General features: G+C 41.6%; 2 protein-coding genes across 2 annotated transcripts in view; both read left to right on the forward strand.

Moving 5' to 3' along the window:
- The window catches only part of DGAT2L6 (diacylglycerol O-acyltransferase 2 like 6), a 15,921-nt gene extending 12,462 nt beyond the window's left edge, over positions 1–3,459 (forward strand). Inside the window, exons 5-7 of the mRNA XM_006908519.2 lie at positions 306–480; positions 2,642–2,853; positions 3,305–3,459. Coding sequence (XP_006908581.2) covers positions 306–480; positions 2,642–2,853; positions 3,305–3,459 — 542 coding nt within the window. The remainder of the gene's footprint in view (positions 1–305; positions 481–2,641; positions 2,854–3,304) is intronic.
- A 12,073-nt stretch (positions 3,460–15,532) lies between these two features.
- Positions 15,533–20,537, forward strand: AWAT1 (acyl-CoA wax alcohol acyltransferase 1). The gene is made up of 7 exons (XM_006908520.1): positions 15,533–15,643; positions 16,529–16,636; positions 16,897–16,967; positions 17,811–18,015; positions 18,714–18,885; positions 19,966–20,165; positions 20,383–20,537. The coding sequence occupies exons 1-7, from the start codon at positions 15,568–15,570 to the stop codon at positions 20,535–20,537; spliced, it is 987 nt and encodes a 328-aa protein (XP_006908582.1). The 5' UTR covers positions 15,533–15,567.
- Positions 20,538–23,059: the final 2,522 nt, after the last annotated feature.

Raw genomic sequence — 23,059 nt, forward strand, 5'->3', positions numbered from 1 at the left:
AATGTGGTTCGGTTAGAGAGGGAAGGGATGAGCTTAAATACTGTTGAGCTAAAAGGAAGTAGGCAGAAGAACTCAGTGCTGCCCTAACTGCGGGAGCACAGACCCCTCCCCCAAGGCAAAGCTGCTAGTCCCGAGGACCAACCTAAGACTAGGACAAACCAAGGATGTGGAGGTCAAAGACAGAAGAGGAGAAACAATGATAGTCAGGAAACAGAACTGTCCCAATCATTAAGAGCTCAGAGGAACCCCTTCCCCCATCCTCAGGTACCAACTTTGTTATTCTACTTGACTCTTTGGTTTCACAGGTGTGTGCCCAGTGAGTGAGATGGCCTTGAAGTATATACTGACCACAAAAGGCTCAGGCAATGCCGTGGTGATTGTGGTGGGTGGAGCTGCTGAAGCCCTCTTGTGCCGGCCAGGAGTTTCTACTCTCTACCTTAAACAGCGGAAAGGTTTTGTAAAGTTGGCGCTGAAGACAGGGTGGGTCCCTAGGTTCTGGTGCCCTATTGTCAGGATGCTTTAGGTCCTCTATAGCACCTCTCCAGAATGGTATCCTTCTTTGGAAACCTGTTAGAGGGAACTCTCTCTTTACTCTAATTCTCTCTACTCCCTCACACGATACTTTAAAGATGTTTGGGTCTCCAGACCCATTTCAATGGGCATTTTTTTACTCGAAGTTGGAGAAAGAAAAATAGATTTCTACCCATTAGCCTGGTAGGCTTGGGTCTGAAGAAGTGCAATTTCACTGTATATCAACCCATTAACTGTTAGGCCCAGAAAACCTACCCAGGACAAGAAGGCACTAGGCTTTATGCTGTGGGGATTGCAAAGATGGATAAGACGTGGTTACAGCCTCCAAAGAGCATATAATCTAATTTGAAAAATAGAATGCATTTGTTCAGCAGTTACTTACTGTGTGTCAGGCATGGTACTAGGCATTGAGGATATAAAAATAAATACAACCTGGTCCTCACTTTTAAGGAACTCAGTCCCATAGGAAAGACAGACATATGCACATGTAATTACAAAATATATCCAGAGGCCAACCACTTGCCATCTTAACTGCCACCCCCTGGTTTAAACTATCGTCACCTGTCCCCTGGGTTATGACAGTAGTCTTGTAAGGGGCTCTCCCTGCTTCTACCCTTCCTTCCCCCACATCTAAGAGTCTACTCTCAACTGTAGCCAGGATGACCCTATTAAACGTGAGTCAGATCATTTCACTACTCCAAATGCTCCCATTTCACTCAAAGCAAAAGCCACAGTGTTTACAATGGCCTGTAAGACCATAAATAATCTGGTCATTAGCTACCTCTCCAACCTCATCACCCACTGCACTCCTTGCTCACTCCATTAGAGCTATACTGGCCCCCTTGCTATTCCTCCAATAAGTTGCACACTCTTGCCTTAGGTCCTTTGCTCTAGCTGTCCTCTGTGCCAGGAACACTATTCCTATAAATAATTGCTTGGCTCATTCCTTTACCTCTTCCACGTCTCACTCAAATGTGTCTTATCAATAGGTCTATCCTCACCGTCTTGCTCTATTTTTCCAATTGCACTTATCATCTTCTAACATATCATCAATTTTATTTTATATATTGTTTTGTTGTTTGTTATTTTTGTTGTCTGTCTTCCCTCAATAAAAGATAAACTCCGTGATGACAGAGATTTTTTTAAACTATTGTATTCGCTATATATCCCCAGGGCTTAAAACAGTACTGGCACACAAAGAACACAATAAATATTTGTTAAATGAATCACATGATATAACGGAGATATGTACAAAGTGATACGAAAGCACCAATTGATGGAAAGAGTTTCACCCAAAGTAGAGGTTTCGTAGGTGGGTGACAACCGAATTGTGAACTGAAATCTTAGTAGGAGTTGCCAGTCAGACTGAAAAGGACAAGGAATTCAGGCGACCTACATGTCAGGCACTATGCCAGGCCTTTGAGATTCAAAGATGGATAAGACATAGTCCCCACCTTTGATGGGCTTGCTGCCCACTGGGGGAGTAGGCCAGGTAAGGAGGCCACGGGACTAGCTAGGATGGTGTTAACACAGCACAAAGGTAGGTGTAGGTGAGGGGCACCTAATCCGTGTTGTGGGGGAAGGGCCGGGGGTGGGCACGGGCTGAGCGTTGGAGGGCAAAATAGAATCCGCCCCGTGAAGACAGAAGGGGGCACTTCCAGCAGAGGGAGTGGGATGTGCAAAGACCGCGGGCGTGGGAGAACCTGGCGCCCTTAGCATGGCGGAGCGAGGAGAGCCGGGAGAGGGGCAGCTGGCCGCTGGGCGTGGTCGGGGCACAAAGGCGGTGCTGAGCAGCGTGGTGCGTGGCCAGGCACTGTGGGAATTTTAAAGAGAGGAGTGATGTGTCCAGATATGCAGTTTAGGAAGACCATTCTGGATTCTGGGTACCATAAAAGGCAGTCGGGTTGCCTGAGATTAGTTTCTTCCCATCACAGGACAATGCGCAGCAGCTCCCCACAAAGGGTTCATTTGGGAGGGTGGGGTGTGGCAAGAATGAGAAGCAAGGCTGGAGATGCTGGGGTGCTCAGGCTCTTGTCCTACATGAGAGGTTGTAGGGGGGGTTCCTGGGGGGTCTCCGGGGGGACTCATACTTCTGCTCTTCTCTTTGCAGAGCATACCTCATCCCTTCCTATTCCTTTGGAGAGAATGAGGTTTACAATCAAGAGACCTTCCCTGAGGGCACGTGGCTAAGGTTCTTTCAAAAAACCTTCCAGTCCACATTCAAAAAAATCCTGGGACTAAATTTATGTACCTTCCATGGCCGGGGCCTAACTCAAGGATCCTGGGGCTTCCTGCCTTTCAATCGGCCCATTACCACTGTTGGTGAGCTTTGCAGTTTCTCTGGACCACTCTGGTCCTTGATTCCCACTCCTCACCCACCCAATCATACATCAAGTCCCAGGGAACCTGGCATACAGCTGGGATGGGCAATGGGGATTCCAGTGGGTATGACTGAGGGTGGGTGGGGAGGACGGCTGAACAGATAAGAGCTGTGGCCATTCACCTTGTGGGACAGTTCAACAGTTGCCACGAGAGCATCATTATTCATATACATTTTTTCAGATCTCTCCTTATTGTGCTCTCAGTGTCTTGAGCATGTGTGAGATTAAGTATTTGGAGAATGAATATGGGACAGAATGGGGCTGGAGCAGAGGGAAAAAAAACAAAGGAAGGGGAGGGTCCCAGATACTTTGTTTTAATATGTGGCTGCCTCTGAGGGATGGGTAATTTGAGGTGGGAGGGAGCTCTGATGCTTGTTTCTTCTTCCCCATAGTTGGGGAGCCCCTGCCAATCCCCAAGATTAAGAGGCCAAGCAAGGAGACGGTGGACAAATACCACGCACTCTACATCAGTGCCCTGTGCAAGCTGTTTGACCAGCACAAAGTTCAATATGGCCTTCCTGAGACCCAGGAGCTGACGATCGTATAACAGGAGCTGGATTCCTGTACTACTAAACACCCAAAGCATTGAGGAATCCAAGTAAGACCACATGAAAGGAAGAATTTGGAGAGAGGAGAAGATCTCAGAGATGAGAAAGAAGGCCAGCCAAGCCAGAAAATACTTCAATGAATCAGGTTTGGGTAAAGGAAGCAGAGGAACAAGGGGAGACTGGGTAACGACCCAGTTTAGCTAGCAGAGTCTTGTGAGTCCACAGATCTTTTTTGGCCCCTGACTCCAGCCCACTCTCTGATCAGAATAATGAGAAGCCAAAGAACACCATGCTCCTTCCTCCCAAGCCTTCGTGACACTGTCACTATTTAGGTTTAGGCTTAGAAGCCTTATTGAGAACATGGATGGCTTGTTTCCTCCTAGGCCCTTTCCTTACAATTTGGGGACCACCACGAAATAAATCAGGAACCTGAACCATGTTTTCCTGATCCAAGCAGACAGAATTCCCTGTTGTAACGCAGTTCTGTACTTGCAAAACGTTTCCATGCAGTCATGATGTTTCTTTTATAAAAATAAAGGTCTGTATACATAAAGCTGGATGTAACTATTTCCTATTTACTCTATGGTTCACTACTGTACCTCTCTCAAACTTGGCCAGAAATCTGGTCTGTGGAAAGCCATTTTCCTCTTTTTCATCCACCCTTTATATTGCCTCTGGCAGAAAATGTGAAGTAGAACCATAACTACTGCACAGTGTACGAGATAGAAGCAGAATCATGCAAACTGACACAGGTGCCATCTCTCCTGATCCCACATAACCACCCTGGATTAGAATTGGGGGTGGGGGGGGCGAGCCATGAGACTATGCACTAGCTGAGAGTCCACTTTATGTCAAGTACCTACTGTGTACTAGGAACTATGCCATCATTTCCACAAACTTTGTCTCTTAATGCTAACGCCAGCCCTGTGATATTGCCATTATCTTCATTTCACAGTAGCTGAAACCCATAGAGGTTAAGCAACTTGCCCAAAGACACGTAGCTTTGGATAGAAGTAGCATTCAAATCCAGGGCTTACTAATTCCAATCCAAAACTCTTTCTAATGTACCAACCACCACACCTCCCATTCTTCATTTCTTGGAGACCTATTAACCAGCTTCATTCTCCTCAGTGATGTCCCATGGCACCCCACTTAAATTAATTCATAACATTGGGCAAAAATGACATGGATTCTATTCAGAGTGGTCCCAGGTTAGGCCTCAGGGAAAATAATTTATTAAGTTAAAATTTTTTTATATCAATAGAATGAAATTGAGAGTCCAGAAACAAACCCATACATTTATAGTCAATTGCTTTTTTGCCAAGTATGCCAAGACAATTCAATGGAGGGAAAGAACAGTCTTTTCAGTAAATGATGCAGGGACAATCGTATACTTATGCAGAAAAAGATGAAGTTAGAACTCTACTTTATACCAAACACAAAAATTAACTCAAAATTGATCAAATACCTAAAATGAAAGCTAAAACTATAAAACTCTTAGGAGAAAACATAGCGTAAAGTTTGCTGGCCTTGGATTTGGCAATGGTTTCTTAGATATGACACCAAAAACACAAACAACAAAAGAAAAAATAGATAAGTTGGACTCCACTAAAATTAAATACTTTCATGCCTCAAAGCTCCCTAACAAGAAAGTGAAAAGACAACCCACAGAATAGGAGAAATTTGAAAATTATGTATCTGACAAGAGTCTAATATCCAGAAAATATAAAGAACACTTACAACTCAATGACAAAAAGACAATCCAGTGAAAAATGGGCAAAGGCTGAGTAGTATTTCATTGTATATATAGATATATAGATATATACCATATCTTTATCCATTCATCAGTCAATGAACATTTAGGTTTTTTTCCATATCTTGGCTCTTGTAAACAATGCTGCAGCGAACATAAGGGTGCACATATCTTTTCAAATTAGTGTTTCCATATTCTTTGGATAAATACCCAGAAGTGGAATATTTGGATCATATGGTAGTTCTCTTTTTAATTTTTTGAGGAACCTCCATTCTGTTTGCTATAGTGGCTGTATTAATTTACATTCTCATCAACATTATATGAGGGTTCTCTTTTTTCCACATTCTCTCCAACACTCATTGTTTCTTGTCTTTTTTTTTAAGTAAAAACAGTTGATATACAATATTATATTAGTTATATCAATTTCAGGTGTCCACTATAGTGATCTGACATTTTTATACCTTACAATGTGATCATCTCACTATTTCTAGTAATCATCTGTCTTTTTGATGATAGCCTTTGTAACATGTGAGGTGGTATCTCATTGTGGTTTTGATTTGCATTTCCCTAATGATTAGTGATGTCGAACACTTTTTCATACCATCTGTTTATCTTTGGAAAAATGTCTATTCAGACTCTGTCCATTTTTTAATTCAGTGTTTTTTTTGTTATTGAGTTGTACAAGTTCTTTATATATTTTGGATGTTAACTCCTTATCTGATGTATTATTTACAAATATATTTTCCCATTTGGTAGGTTAGCTTTTAGTTTTGTTAATGGCTTCTTTTGCTGTGCAGAAGGTTTTTATTTGATGTAGTCCCATTTGTTTATTTTTGCTTCGAGGATGTGACACACACAGTAGAATACTACTCAGCCATAGAAAAGGTGAAATCTTGCCATTTACAACAACATGGACAGACCTTGAAAGTATTATGCTAAATAAAGTCAGAAAGAAAAATACAAATACTGTATGATTTCATTCACATGTGGAATACAAAAAAATCATGAACAAACAACAAAAAAAATAAAAACAACTTTACAGAGACAGACGAAAGACTGGAGGTTATTAGAGGAGAAAGGGATAGAGGGAGGGTGAAATGGGTAAAGGGGTCAACTGTATGGTGACAGGTGCAAACTAGACTTTTGTATTGAGCACAATATAGTATATGCAGATGTCAAATTATAATGTTGCACACCTGAAACTCATATAAAGTTATAAACCAATGTTAGAAACTCATATAAAGTTATAAACCAATGTTACCTCTATAAAAAATAATGGGTAAAAGATTTGAATAGACCTACCCCTCCTTATAAAATATACAAATGAAAAGGTGCTCAAAATCATTAATCATTAGGAGAGTGAAAATTAAAACCACAGTAAGTACCATTTTACACCCACTAGGATGACTATAATAAAAAAAATACAATAACGAGTATTGATGAGGATATGGAAAAATTGGAACCCTCAGACATTCTGATGGAAATGTAAAATGGTTCTGCCCCATCGGAAAACAGGTTGGCAGTTTCTCAAAAAGTTAAACCTAGAATTATCATATGACCCAGCAATTCCACTCTACAATATATATCCAAAGAATTTAAAACACATGGTCACACAAAAATACGTACATCGATGATCACAGCACAATTATTTATAATCGCAAAAATGTGGAAACAACCCAAAGATTCATCAACTGATATATGGACAAACAAAATGTGCTGTTTTCATACAATGGAATATTATTCAACTCTAAAAAGAATGACGTTCTGATAGTGTAGCTGGCAATGTGTTTATTTAAGATGGACGTCTTTAAAATGGATGTTTTGGCAATCAAAAGCTCAATGTCAGGCACTTGCATTACAATCAAAAAAGCTAATTATCAGGCACTTATACCACAATTTTTCTAACAGCTAACGACATTGTACATCTTTCCATATGCTTATTTGCTGTTTATAAACCCTCTTCATCAAAATGGCTCATGTCTTCTGTCCATTTTCTAATTAGATTGATTAGATTGTTTTACTGTTGAAGGTTCTTTATGTAGTCTAGATTCTTAGTCTTTTGGTGGATATATGGCTTGCAGATGCTTTCTCTCAGTCTACAGTTTGTCTTTTATCCTCTGAACAGGGTCTTCTGCAGAAAAAAATATTTTTCGTTTTGGTGAAGTCCAATTTACAACATTTTTCTTTTGTTAATGTATCAGTTTACTATTGCAGCTATAACAAATTACCACAAACTTATAGTGGTGGCTTACCACAACTAATTTATTATCTTATAGTTCTGGAAATCAGAAGTCTGAAAATGGGTCTCCCTGGGCTAAAATCAATGTGTTGGCCAGGTGATGTTCCTTCTGGTAGAGAAAACACATTCCTTTCCTTTTCCTGATTTTAGAGGCTATCCACATTCCTTGGTTCATGACCCTCTTTCAGCAAAAGGATCAGTCCAACCTTATTGTCATACTTCCTCTGACTCTTACCTTTTCACCTCCCTCTTTTAAGAACCATTGTGATTACATTGGGCCCACATATATTATTCAGGATAACCTCCCCATCTCTTAATCACATCTGCAAAGTCCCTTTAGCCACGTAAGGTACAAATTCACAAGTTATAGGGATTAAGATGTGGACATTTTCGGGCAGGCACTATCAAAGGAAATCCACATTTCGGGGGCCTCCACAGCAGATACCACCAGTCTCAAGTTATATGTCTGAGAAAAACTAAGAAGTTTTCAGAGCCTAATCTCTGGACCTCAGGACCTGGAGGAGCTTTTTCTCAATAACTTGTTTTCCGTTTCCCCAGTAACTGAAAGAAAACTGAACTTAGAGGCTGTAAGACAGAGAACTGGTGAGTCAGAAAACAAAGCAGTCAAGATGATAGCTGGAGGGGGACTCCACCCTCTTGACAAACCCAACTGCCTGGAGGTAAGCCAGGGGACACAGCCCAAAAGCATCTGTACAAACAAGTCCTCCCCGAAGACAAGCAGAGTCTGGGAGATGCCTCACTCCTTATCCTCGAGCTCTCTCACACCATATGACATATACAGATCATTACAGCACATCCTGTTTGTAGAGCATTAGCAGTTCAACAAATGCGTCAGGTTACTCAGGTTACTCAGTACTTTCAAGCTATCATGACACTAATTCAAGCTTTCACTACTTTAACAAATGCTTATGACATTCTTACTATGTGACAGGCACCATTTTAGATGCTGAGATTATAGCATTGAATAAAACAAAGACCTTGCCCTCACAGAACTTATATTCTAGTTGGGGGAGGCAGATTATCAAGCAAGCAAGCAAGCATACCATCAGATACTGATAAGTGCCATGAAGAAAAATAAAGCCAATAAGGGATCAGTGTGTGATGGGAAGTTCTATTTTAGCTAGGGTGGTGAGAAAGACCTTCCTTGGAAAGGTGTCATTAGAGCAGAGATCTGAATGAAGTGAGGCAGCCAGTCATATTAACATTGGGGGTAGATCAGTTCTAGCAGAGGGACCAGCAGGGACAAAAAGCCTGAGAGGGAATCTACTTGGCAGATTCAGGGAACAACAAGGTTGCCTGGAAACTAGTTGGAATGGAATGAACAGGGGGAGAATGGACGATGAGGTGAGAGAGGTAGACAAAGGTCAGAGTAAGTAGGACTTCATAAACCAATGTGATGTCTTTGGATTTTCTGCTAAGTGAGATGAGGAGTTGTTGGAAGGTTTAAACATTTTTTTATAAAAAAAATTTGTACTCAAACCTAGAGAGAATAGGATGATGAAACTCCATCAACTTAAGACCTAGTTTCAACAATTGTCAAGATACTACTGTTTGCTTTATCTGTTCTAACTGTTCCTTTTTTTAGCCGAAGTGTTTAAAAGCAATTTCACCCTTATGTATCTCATGTCTAAAAAATATGACCATTTTCTTACATAACAATAAAAGCCATTATCAGACCTAAAAAATTGACTATAATTCCTTAGTATCATCTAGTACTCAGTCCAGTCTAATTTCCCTCATTGCCTTCAAAATGTTTTTTTACAGTTGGTTTATGACATCCCATAAATTATTTTAATCTAGAGAAATCCTCCCTCTCCCCTCTTCCATTTTTTTTCATATCATTGACTTCCTGAAGAAACTAGATCATTATCCTGATGGTGTCTTTTAATTTATTCCTTTATTCCTCCTATTTCCTGCAAACTGGAAGTTAGCAAGAGGCTTGTTTATACTCAGGTTCAACTTTGGAAGTAAGAATAGTTTATAGGTCATTACTTCGCATTGGGGCTATCCCCCTTTTGGCACTCATTCTAAGGTTGATCCAAAGTGTGGGTGGCGATAGCCTGATCTTTTCGTTATGACATTCCACATCGACCTTTCCCTTCATGGTTTTAGCAATAATGATCATTGCATGACATAATTATTTCATCAGAAGCTGTACAATGTTTTTCTATTTCTATAATTACAGCCACACGTATTAGTTCACATAATGTAGTATATCAATGTCTCACTTTCAACTCTACACCTTTTAACCCTTCCTTCCCTCTCCCTATCGGTAAGCAATTCTGTTAATTTGGTTTTTCCTTCTAGAGTTCTATATATATACTTCGCATTGGGGCTATATCTATCTATCTATCTATCTATCTAGCTATCTATCTATCTATATATATATATATAGGGGCTATATATATCTATATCTATATATATATAGATATAGATAGATAGATAGATATAACTGACAAAATGTTGCATTATTGTGTATGCTATTCTTATCATTCTTTTCTTACTTAACTATATCCTAGAAATCAGTCCATATGTGGATCTCCAGATCTTCATCATTGAAGGAAGATCTTCCTCATCATCAGTTGTGAGCAGGTTTAGAAAAAGTAGATTTTAAAAGGGCAAATACCAAAGAAGGGGGATCATTAAGAGGCTACTAGGCTACTACAATAGGCTAGGGAGACATGGTGTCAAGCCATCTTGGATCATGTAAATCACCCCAACACTGTAGGGATGGAGGGGCCTGGGTTCCTGACAGCTTCACTGAGTATTCCTACACAACAGCTCAGACACCTCACAGTGTCTGAAAGAGAGAAATAGATCTTTATTTAAGCTACATTTTACTTTAGATCTCTGTCATATGTAGTAAACCTACATCCTAACTAATGCAAATCATTCCAGTTCTAACATGCTCTGATTATTGTGACTTGGAGGGAATACAATTGCTTCTTGTCTTGAGTATATCAGACATGTAACCTTGAACAAAGAAGAGGCGAGAGGGTGTCCCAGGTAGGGGGAATAGTATGGATGAGGTTCGAGAGGCTGTGTAATTTGCCCTTTATGTCATATGCAATAAAGAGCCCCTGAAAGTGACAATAGGAATTTTCAAAAGATTAAGTGGGTAGTAGTACAGTAGTAGTAGCCTTCCCTGACCAATCTACCTAAAATGGCAGCCCACTTCCCATCCTCCTTACCATGATTTACTTTACTTTACAGAATGTATCACCATTTGGCATTATATTATAGATTTGTTTTTTGTTGTTTTCCCTCCTTGGAATATAAGCATCATGAGGACAGGGACTTTGTCTAGCTCACTGCTTTAACCCCAAAACTTAGAACATTGCATAAAACATAGCTGGCACACAAGAAATATTTGTTGAATGAACGAACGAGATATAAAATAGATTTCACCGAAGTCCTTCTACTAGTACTTCACTTCAAGGAGTCTTAGCTAAAGAAAACATGAGGTGTCAAAGGTAAGGAGGGAGGGGCAAGAATGGAAGACAGCCCTGCAACTAAAAACACAGGGGAAGGAACTCGAAGAGGAGCTAGGAGGTTTAGCCCAGCCCCATTTACAAACTGAAAATCACTAGGTCAACTTTTGTGGAGACGTTTAAGTTTTGTGTAACTAAACCTGTTATTTTTTGCATCCCTGTCTTTTTCCCAAAGTTATGAAAAAATTTTAAGAACTTTTAAACTTTTGGAAGAAAATATAGAAAAATATCTTCATAACTTCAGAGTGGGGAAGAATTTATGAAACTACACACAAAAAGTACAAGGCTTAAAGGAAAGGATTGATAATTCAACCACATGAAAATCAATAACTTCAAAGAATCTCTTAAGAAAGTGAAAAGACAATCGACAAACTAGGAAAAATGTCATTCATTGAGCCAGCATCATTGAGCACCTATTTTGTGCCAGGCACTGTTAATGGTTCTTAGGATAAACCAGTGAACAAATCAAAACCAAATCCCTGCCCTCGAACACCATTCTATTGAAAATCTGTATGTTGATTCCATGGGCCAGGTACCATTCTAAGTACTTTAGATCTATTAATGCATTTAACTAGCACAGTAACTCTATGAGTTAGGTATTCCACAGATGAGAAAAATGAAGCTCAAGGAGGTTAAGGAAACTAAGACGCAGACAGATTAATTGCTTGAGATCTCACGGTTAGTAGAGAGTAGAGCTGGGCTTTGAACCCAGCCCTTTCTTCAGACCCAGTCATCTCCTCAGAGAGAAAAGCCGACCCCGCCGACCTGGCCACCTGGTCCCTGGACCCTACCCAGGTGAATGGAGGCTTGAGGAAGTGTTCCACTTTCTGTATCAATAAATCCTAAAAACTGCTGGGAGAGAGAAACTGAACCACTGAAAGGGCTGCAGGTAAGTGAGGATTTCTGATCAGTGACCTTTCACCTAACATTAAAAGACCTAGAAATTCTGCCCAGATAGTGGAAGAGGTATATCTAAAACTTAACGCTTCCTCCATAATAGAAGATTGATTAAATGAATCATGACATATCCATACAATGAAATCCTGCGTATAATGTTATAGAAGAAAATTGACATAAAAAATGTCCATGATGTACTGTTAGGTGAAAAGGCAGCTCAAAAAACAGCATAAATAATGTGATTCCATTTTGGTTAATTGTACATAATAACTAATCTTTATTGAGCCTCAACTATGAACATATATATGAGCAAGGCACTGAGTAATTACAGGAACTATCTTCATGACAAGCCTATAATATAGGTAGGTATTATACTCATCCTTTTACAGTTGAGGAAACTGAGGCATAAAGAGGTTAAGTAATTTGCCATAGTTCACTTAAGTGGCAGAGCTGAGATAAAAGGCGTAGATATGCTAAACTAAAGAGCCCCAAAACTTCACAGTGACACTATATCTATGTCTATATTTGTACAAAAAAAAAATGTCAAGAAAGAGAGGTACCAGGATGTTGACAGTTAACAGTGGTTATTTCTGAGTGGTGAGATTATGAGTGATTTTTGTTCCCTTTATGTTTTCTTGAGTCGTCTGACATTTTTGTGATTTACGTGGATTATTTTTATAATCAGGAAAAACAATAAATCAATTTCCACTTTGAAAAAAGCAAACCAGCCACTGTTTCCAACCGGTAGGCAGAAGACTGCTGGGGAATAAAGAAAGTAACTTTATTACAAGGGCTCTGGACATTCCTACATGGCCCAAGCATTGTCAAGAATGAATAGACAGAGAGAGTGCTTCTACATATTTTTCAAATGCCATGATGTATATTGCCACGATGTATACCCACAGTCCTTTAGCTTATTATGTATTTATCAATCAATGGATATTAAACAATGCAACTACTATCATGTGGAAAGATGTGCAATACATTTTAAGCATTAAAATACGAAAGCAAATGATGGGATCTGTTGCTAAAAGGAAAAAAAATATATATGTATGGATCAGGTCTCTGTAGTTTGAGCATCTTCTCAAAAACTTACCTTTTTTTCCAGTGGGTCAGGAGGAAATAGAGGGGGGCGGGAAAAAACTGAAAAAAGCATACGTTATTGAAAGTTAACCCAGGATGAGAGAGAATGGACAGGGAGTTGAAGTAGTCCCAGAAATTTCTATTATGAACATAGAATGCTAATCTCCCCTGTATTATCAGGGGCTGGTCTCAAACCTCAACCACAGGGATGTCAATACTTACATAGGGCAGAGATGTTGCAATACCTGAGTACTAACATTTGCTGGAGGGCCAGGCTGGTGCCCAATCAGCAGAAACATCTGGAGTGTGAAAGGCCCCAGGTGTAGGGGAGGCAAATTATACAGAACTTTCTTTCACCAAACTGACTCAGAGATCATCACCTGACTTCTCGCCTCTCATTCTTCTTCTCCCCCTTTGTAATGTGTCCCTTGCCCTCTATTTCTATGCAATCTCTTGTGCCCAACTCAAGTACCTAGGACACACTCCTCCATAGGACTCCTGTGATCTCATTACCCATAAGAAACCACCCCGAACACTGACCGACCTCAAACTAAGACAGTAAGACTTTCCAGGCATTATGAGCAGATGCACTGACAATAAGAAGTGGTACTTATCTTTTAGAAGCATACAGTCTTCAGGTGTGAAAAGCAAAAAACAACCCAACTCAATTTGCTTCAACAGGCATTAAGTTAAAACAAGGTGAGAGACAGAAGCCAGAGAGAAGAACGGGAGCTTTGGCCTGTATTTGGGACTAGCCTAGAAACCAGGCTCCTCACTCTCACCCCTGCTCATGGGGGCTGGTGCTGAGGCCTGGAAGACAGATTTACACTAAGTGAGAACAGTCTTCAATGGGTCAATGGCATGGGGTGAAAAGGAGAGTAGGAGGGGGCGTCATTCTGTATGAAAAGCAAATTAAGATCTTAGCAAAGGGCTGAAATGTGAGTGCGATCTAGTCTTTGAATCCAGCTGGCACCTCCCAAAAATACAAAGGAACCTGCTGAAGTGCACAGTGAGCACACAGTAAGCAAAGTCCAGACTGTGAGAAATTCCCCAGGTCAGATTCCATGAGTTCTTCAACAGATAAATTGTCAGGAAAGGGACTGAGGGGAAACCTTTACATTAAACCAGACTTAAAGTTTTCCAAAGTGTCAAGGTCATAAAAGACCAGGAAAGACCAAGAAATTGTCAGAGATTGCAGGAGACTAAGGAGACATGATGACTAAGTGCAATGTAGGACTTTATAGAATCCTAGACCACATAATGAACATTAGTAGAAAAATCTAGTGCAATTTGAATAAAGTCTGAAATTAATAGCAATGTGTCAATATTGATTTCTTAGCTGTGGTTATTTAAGATGTTAACATAAGGGGAAACTGGGTGAAGGGTATAGGGAACTCTCCGTATTATCTCTGCAACTCTCTCATAAATCTAAAATTATTCCAAGGTAAAAAGTTTAAAAAGGAGAAAATTTAAGGAACATATCAATTTTTTAATGGGCAAGACTAAACCATAGTCATTAGGTAAGTACACTTGGGTAATAAAACCATAGAAAAGCAAAGAAAAAATTACCATAAATGTCAGGATAATGGTTACTTTGGGAGGAGGAAGAAGGTTGTGGTTAAAATGGGGCATGTGAAGAGGCTTCTGGGGTGGGTGGAAAAGTTTCATTTCTTCACCTAGTGGTGGCTGCAAGGTGTTTGTGTTGTAATTCATTAAGCCATATATTTGTTTTAGGTAGTTTTCTATACCTAGATTTTATTTTGCAATGAAAAATGAGAGAGGGAGAGACAGACAGACACAGACTTAAGAGACATAACATCCAAATATCCAAATATAATCAGTGGACCTTCCTTGCTTGGATCCTGATTCAAATTAACCAACTATAAAAAGACGTTCAACCGTGGACTGGATATTAGATGTTATTAGAGAATTATGAAATTTTAAGAGTGATAGTGGCATTGTTATTATAGAAAAATCCATATTTCTGTAGATGCATAGTGAAGTATTTAAGGGTGAAGTGAAATGTCTTAGAATTGCTTTACAATACTCCAAGAAAAAAAAAAAAGAATAGGGAGATAAATGAAACAAGTATGGCAAAATATTAATAGTCTGAAGATGAACAGAAAGACGAACATCATTGTATTCTCTAGTTTTGTGTGTGTTTGGAAATTTTTATAATAAAAAGTTCAAAGAGGGGGTCAGCTCCAAACCAGGCTGCCTCAAGCCAACGGTCATTCTCGGTCAAAGAGACCTAACCTCAGGTGCTCTGCTCCCCACCAGCCATCTCCCTGAGGTCACAACTCCTGTAATCTCAGAGTCATTTGCAAGGGGTATTTCCCTTCTCTGGATCTCTGGGTCACTAGGACTCCTTGGCAATCCTCGCCTTTCTCCATCCTGATGTCCCAATAATCTCAGGAGAGAAAGTGATAGGGCAGATAAGCAAAGCCCCAGGGCTCAGACCTGATAGGGCAGTCCTCCCCCTGCAGTGGGTGGGCAGGATAAGAAGAAAAGAGGGCAGGTAAAAAGCCTCATAGTCACTATTGAGCGAGCTTCCAGAGACTGGTGGCATCTTTGGTTGGAACACGGTTCTAGGATCTTCATCTCTCTCAGGCTCCTGGGCATCATGCCTTGTTTCAAGCAGCCTAATCACTTACAGAGTCTGTTAGTTCTGCAATGGCCCTTGACCTACCTTGCTTTATGTGAGTACTGATCTAAGAGTGCATGGCAAGAGGCCATGGCCGGGGCCAGGTCTGGGGTGAATTTTAAGCTCATGAAAAGTTTCATCTCTGGCCTTTGATCATCTCAGACGGAACTACAGAGTAAAGCCACGGAGTCCCGAGTTCCATCAGTGCCCTGGAAGAGGAAGAGACAGAGCCCCAGGGAACAGAGAGGACAGGCGAGGAGTATAACAGGGTCGTGATGGATATGAGTAGACCTAGCTAATTTCAGCCACTTCCTAACCCTCACTGTTTGGAGAGGGGAAATGAGGCCCAGGGAATAGGTATGATAGGTCCGTAATCATAAGTGAGCATGGAGAGTGGAACAGAGGAAGCACTGGCATCAGTCTTCCCTTTGGGAGGTGAGGTGGGAGCATGAGGGAGACAAAGATAATGGAAGCAATGGTAAAGTGCAAGAGGACTCGAATGGTAGATAGGAAATAGTAGAGGAATGCAGATGCTGTGTGGATGGGGTCTGTGGAGATATGGATAGTATATGGGCAAGGGAGGGTGGGCTACTGGCTTAACAAGAGTTCAGGGAGGGAGACCAGAGGGACAAGATGGTAAATGAATCGAAGTGGGGGGAGAAGCTGGTAGCAGGTAGGGAGCAGGAGTAGAGGGATGTTGGATGGGTAGGTAGGCGGGTGGACAGGGATGACATGTAAGCAGACAACTAGGGCTGGTGTGTGGTAGACGATAGAAGAAATGTTGGAAGAACAAATAGACATAGATGGTGGATGGAAAGAAGCTGAATTATGCAGAAGGTCAGGACCAAAGGCTTGGGTAGTTTGGAGGGCTATTAATGGGGCTGTACACAGTCAAGTTCTACTGGTACCACCAACTTGGTATGATCTGCTCCCTCATCAGTTTGGATTGTACAGCCATTGTTCGTTTGCCTGCTGTTTACATCTTTGTGGCCTCTACCAGCCCTTTACTTTGTCTGGTATTTCCTGGACTGGAAGACCCCGGAACGAGGTAAGACTCAGGAACCTAAAAAGAACAGGACCTAATGATGTTCAATCTTAACCTGTAGGTAGCTAGGGAGTCCCACTCACCATGCCACAGGCTTCTCACCCAAGTTCTCAGAGCCACAGGAGCTGGGCCAGCCAGGACTGTCCTTTCCCATCTCTCTAGCACAGCCATGATTCCTCCACGCTGCTAGGGAAGCCCTGGGTGAGTGGGAGGGGTGGGGCTGGCACACACAGACATGATCCCCTATTGACATTTTGTCTCAGGTGGCAGGCGTTCTGCCTGGGTAAGGAACTGGAGTGTCTGGACCCACATGAGGGACTATTTCCCTATCACGGTAAGTGACTCTTCCTTCGTATCCCTCACAGTTCCCCAAATACTAGGCATTTATGCCAAATGGCTAGGGTTGTCTATAAGGAAAATGAGCATCCTGGAGAAGTCTCAGAGCAGACTAGATACACTTCAGAATCCAACATTGCTACCGGGCACTTGTTACTCTGCTAGGACAATTTGGATGCCCTTCGCATAACCTGCCAGATGACACAGGCAGAAATGCAAATACAGTTCAGTTCAGTTTAACAAACACTGAAAGCCTACTCTGTGCCACGTGTTTGGGATACAGAGAAGTGAGTAGCATACCACCATCAAGGAGCTCACATCTAAAGGGGAGGACAGACAACTATTTATGGTTTGGTTCAAGGTATACAGATAGTTCAGATGGGGGTAAAGAAAAGTTTCACAGACATGGTGATATCCAAGCAGGGCTTTCAAAGTTCAATAAAAGTTCCTTAGGTGGGTGCTGGAAGCAGGTGGGGAGAAGTACCACGAGGAGGTTGTAGAAATGTACTGCTATGCTGATCCTCTGAGTACACTTTGGAGTTGACAACAAACACTGCCCTGATTTTTAGAGCAGAGCTTGCTAACCTTTTTTTACCTAATGGCACTCCTAGAAAATGATACCATGACACAAATAGTCAAGAGGCCCAGCAGTTCAGCTGCCCCAGATCCTACCCGATTTCCCAGGGCTGAGACTGATACCTCAGCCCCTAGAAACACACTCATGGCCTACAGGTTGAAAAGCTCTGCTTTAGAGAGCACCCTGACTCGTGACGTGTCTTCAACCTTGCTTCACCATGTGATCTCATTTCACCACCTCTGTCATTTCTCTCCATGGCTGCAGATCCTGAAGACTAAGGACCTGTCACCTGAGCACAATTACCTCATGGGTGTTCACCCCCATGGAATCTTGACCTTTGGTGCCTTCTGCAACTTCTGTACTGAGGCCACAGGCTTCTCAAAGATCTTCCCGGGAATCACTCCTCACTTGGCCACACTGTCCTGGTTCTTCAAGATCCCCTTGATTAGGGAGTACATCATGGCCAAAGGTGCTTCTAACCACACTTACTGCAGCTTCTGGCCCATTCCTCTGCTTGGAGATACACCTTTTCAAGCCCCGTCCTCTACCTCTCAACCCCCTCTCACCCTCCCCTCCCCTGTCATCAGAGTATAGTACTTAAGAGCATATGTTCTGGAGTCAAACTGCCTAGGTTTGAATTCCAGCTCTGTCATTTACTCTGTGGTCTTACAGCAAGCTACTGAACCTCTATTGGTTTTCTCATCTGTAAATTTGTGCTACTGCTGCTAATAGTGTGACCTCAGATGTGGTTGATGATAAAAATGAGGTAATACAAGTCACTAACTCAATATAATGCCTGCCACAGAGTATGTGCTCAATAAATAATAGCTGTTGCTATTAATAGCAATAAAGGAAAAGAAAGGGCTAGAATTATAGTTGGTATTCAGAAAGTCCTTCCGGTTATCCCACTGAAAACCTTCCTAATATAGTTTCGATCCAGTGCCTCCTGCAAAGTGGAAATATTGCCTCAGAGTGTAATGTGTTGTGTTTGCCCACAGCCTTCTCTTCTCCACACAATCTGTCCTATCTCATTGACTCTCCTCCTGGGACCCATGGAGACAGAGGGCACACAAACCAGCCAGTGAGTAGAGTAGAGGGTGTTCCTTGCTAGCCTTTTCTCCTGTCCTGACCACTTTGTTCCTGTCTCTGTTCCTTGCTTCTCTTCAGGTGTGTGCTCTGTGAGTGAGCCAACCATTGACTACCTGCTGAGCCACGGCCCTGGCAACCTCGTGGGCATTGTAGTGGGAGGGGTAGCAGAGGCCCTGCAAAGTGTGCCCAACACCACCACCCTCCTCCTCCGGAAGCACAAGGGATTTGTGCGCATAGCCCTCCAACGTGGGTAGGTATTCATCCTGGGGCAGAGGTGGGTGGCCTTCTCTAAGAGGCATGACCTAGTAGGCGATGCCAAGATGAATCAGACATGAAGCTTGCCCTCATGGAACCTCCTAGTGAATAGGGGAGATGGCCACAGAATTTCAAAAAGGTTTAGGTCATCTACCCATTCTGGGCCAGCTGGACCAGTTCCCAGCAAGCCAAACCAGAAACCCAGATTCATGGGGAATTGGCTAGAGCTGTGAAGTGTAGAGATAACTCCTACATTATCTCTATCAACATCAATATCTACATCTGACTGTTAACACTACGTGCAAGGGGCAGTACAATATGGTCAGTATGCAGTAGGATCTGGAGTCCGGAGCCTGCTGGAAAACCCTGGCTCCATGACTTACTGTGCCCTCTAGGACAGGTTACTCAACAATTCTAAACCTTCGTGTTTTCATCTTTATGATGTACCTACTAATAATAATAATTGTACCTACTCAGTAAGGTTATTGTGGGGTTTAAATGAATTCATGTACATAAAGCACCCACCATATGACTGGCACACAGTGAGCAATAGATAAACATTAGCCACTCTAACTCAGGGATACAAGGCTGAAGCTATTGGGTGCCCCATCAGGTAAGCCAGTCTGCTCACTGGACACAGGGACGATTGTCCTACTGCAGACTCAGAAAAGACAGTATTTCTTCTAAGGACCTTACTCGAGGGGCCCTTCCATCAGTTTGGAGCAAACATAGGTAACATGTCAGAGTGCTGAGAGATTATCAGACACAGGGTCAGCTATTCCCCTCCCTGACACCCGCTGGAAGATTTTTTTATATCTGGGGACCTCTGCCCAAACTTGTCTTTCTTCCCTGCACCCCCATATCTTGCCCTGTGATCCTGACCCAGAGACAGCACTGTCACTGACCTTGAAAATTTCAGGACAGAGATAATAAATAAGGAAGCCCTCTTTAGTGTAAGAAGAAATACTTGATGCCACAGGATTTCATAATAGATGGGAACCTGGCCATGAACAAATGTTCTTCCCAGGTTGTTCCCACTCCGGATTTTGTTTGAGAAATTGGGGTTTTCCTACAGGGCTCATCTGGTCCCCACCTTCACTTTCGGAGAAAACGAGGTATATGATCAGGTGCTGTTCCATAAGGACAGCCGGACATATAAGTTCCAGAGTTACTTCCGCCGCACGTTTGGCTTCTATTTTTGTATATTCTATGGACGAGGCTTCAGCAGAGACTCTAATGGGCTCCTGCCGTACCCGCTACCTATCGTCACTGTGGGTGAGTGCTGCTCTCAGCCCTAAGGCCACCTCAGCTCTTTCTCAACCTCCATCTCGGCCCTCCCTGCCCCACTCCCACGAAAGAAGGGGACAGCAGTAGGGGAGAAGCTAGGAGTTAATTTGGGATGCCAGAGGAGCAGGCCCAGGAAAGAGGAGGAGGTTGAAGGAAGAGCAGATTCTAACACTTGCCCTTTCTCTTTTCTTGTCTCTTCTGGCAGTCGGGGAGCCTTTGCCACTGCCCAAAATTGAAAATCCAAGCCAGGAGATGGTAGACAAATACCACACACTCTATATGGATGCCCTGTGCAAACTGTTTGACCAGCATAAGACTCAGCATGGCTGCTCAGAGACCCAAAAGCTGATTTTCTTGTGACTGAAGGGGCTGCGTGCTCAAGAGCAAGTACCTCGGAGAGGAGACTCATTGCTGCTACCCCAAAGGGGGACAGGGAGATGAGGGGCTATGTGTGGTATCGGAGGGCACTGGGGACTCCTTCCCTGGCACAGAGCCCTTGTACTTCCTGGTCCTGAGGAGCTGCACTCACTCGTTCCTCTGCCAGAGACATCCTGAGGCCTCTGGAGCCAGACAAAGGTGTGCTCCGTCCCCATTCCCTACTGGTTTTCCCCTCAGAACCCAAACCCCCAGGTCCTACAGGACTCAAATGACAGTCAAGCAGCCTGACTTTGTTGTTGCTGTCCTAATGCATTTTTAAAATCAAGACATATCTTGCATACCATAAATTTAACCTGTTTAAAGTATAAAATTCAGTAATTAGTAATCAGAGGTGTGCGACCACTGCCACTATTTAATTTTTACATTTTTGGGACCCCTGAAAAAAAAACCCAGTTCACATTGCCAGTCATTCCCCATTCCTCCTTCCCCCATCTCCCCACTAATCCACTTTCTGTCTCTTCAGATTTGCCAATTCTGGGGATTTCATGTAAACGGAATTATACAACATGTAGTCCTTTATAACTGCCTTTTTTCTCTTAGAATAACGTTTTCCAGGTCCATCCATGTTGTAGCATGTGTCAGTGTTTCATTTCTTTTAATGGCTGAATAATATTTCATTGTACGTACACACATTTTTTTTTTTATTCACCAGTTGAGGGATTTTGGGGTTGTTTCCAATTTTGAGCTATTACGGATAATGTTCCTATAAACATTCATGTACAGCTTTTTGTGTGGTAATCTGCTGTGTCTGAATACAAAGGCTTACCTTATGTCCACATCACTAAGCTAATAAGCACACCTTTCGGATAAATCAAAGGCATCTTACTCAGGATGACTTTTCAGTTGGCAAAGGTCACTTTGTCCTCATGATGGTCCTCTAACACTATAACCCCAAGGTATTTTCTACCTTCCTGAGTATGTACTATGGGGAATCCACTTTATATCTCTATTTTAAATGCTTGCTAAGTTTTGTTTAAAAGATTTTCTTAAAGCTGTAATGAGAATTTTAAGAGTAAATAAAAACACAGATGTCTCTTCTTTCACAAGGCAATCAACAAAAGACTCACTTAAAAACACGACAAAGGACCAAAAGTTAAAAGATCATTTAGAAACTCATACAATTCAATAGCTAATAATAATAATAACAGCAGCAACAGCAACAACAACGACAACTTGATTTAAAACCAGGGCAGAGGACCTGAATAGACATTTCTCCAAAGAAGACATATAATTGGCCAATAGGTACATGAAAAGACGCTCAACGTCACTAATCATCAGAGAAATGCAAATTAAAACCACAATAAGATATTACCTCATACCTGTTAGAATGGCTATTATCAAAAAGACAAGAGATAAGTGTTGTTGAGGATGTAGAGAAAAGGCCATGCTTGTTCACTATTGGTGGGAATGTAAATTGGTACAGCCACTATGGAAAAGAGTATGGAGGTTCCTCAAAAAATCAAAAATAGAACTACTTATGACCCAGCAGTCCCACATCTGAGTATATATCTGAAAGAAATGAAATCACTATCTTGAAGAGATTTCTGCACCCCTCTGTTCACTGCAGCATTATTCACAATAGCCAAGACATGAAAACAACCTAAATGCCCATTGATAGATGAGTGGATATGAAATAAGTCAAAGACAAAAGCTGTATGATCTCACTTATATGTGGAATCAAAAAAAAAAAAAAAGCCAAACTCATAAAAACAGTATAGAATGGTGGTTGCCAGGGGCTGAGGAGTGGGGAAAGTGAGGAGATATTGGTCAAAAGGGTCAAACTTCCAGGGACAAGATGAATACCTTCTGGGGATCTAATGTACATTGTGGTGATTACAATGAATAATTATTATATACTTGCAAATTGCTAAGAGTAGATCTTAAATGTTCTTACCACAAAAAAAAGTTGAAATTATGTGAGGTGATGGATGTGTTAACTAACCTTATTGTGGTCATTTTGCAATATATAAGTGTATCAAATCGCTATGTTATACACCTTAAACTTACACAATGTTTTATGTCAATTATATCTCAATAAAGCTGGGGAAATGGGAGGAAACACCATTTACGCTTCCTTTTCTTAACCCTTAAATATTAGGTTTGTGTGGGATCCCACCCTTTTCTCTCACTTTTACACTGTTTCAGGTCTAAAATATTTGTTTTTAACCCAGATTTCCCTCACAAGTAATTTCCTTCAAAACCAATGTATTCAACTGACTAATCTCTAACAAGCACTTTAACCTCAACACAGCCAACACCATGTAAACAAACTTGCCCTCCCAATCTCACATTTTATCACCGAGTCCTATCAATTTTACCATCTTATTATTATTCCAACCTCTCTTTCATTGTCACAATCCAGTCAAAGTCCTCACCAATTTCCTAAATTATCGCTACTCCTTCTAGTAAAGTCCTCTCTAATTAATCTATTTATCACACTGCCG

This window comes from Pteropus alecto, unplaced genomic scaffold, assembly GCF_000325575.1.
Source record: "Pteropus alecto unplaced genomic scaffold, ASM32557v1 scaffold312, whole genome shotgun sequence".
NCBI lineage: Eukaryota > Metazoa > Chordata > Mammalia > Chiroptera > Pteropodidae > Pteropus > Pteropus alecto.

Coding starts and splice junctions, on each gene's coding strand:
- AWAT1 (XM_006908520.1), top strand. CDS start 15,568: ATGCCTTGTTTCAAGCAGCCTAATCACTTACAGAGTCTGTTAGTTCTG. Junction 15,644..16,528: donor CTTGACCTACCTTGCTTTAT/GTGAGTACTGAT, acceptor CTCCCTCATCAG/TTTGGATTGTACAGCCATTG. Junction 20,166..20,382: donor GCTACCTATCGTCACTGTGG/GTGAGTGCTGCT, acceptor CTCTTCTGGCAG/TCGGGGAGCCTTTGCCACTG.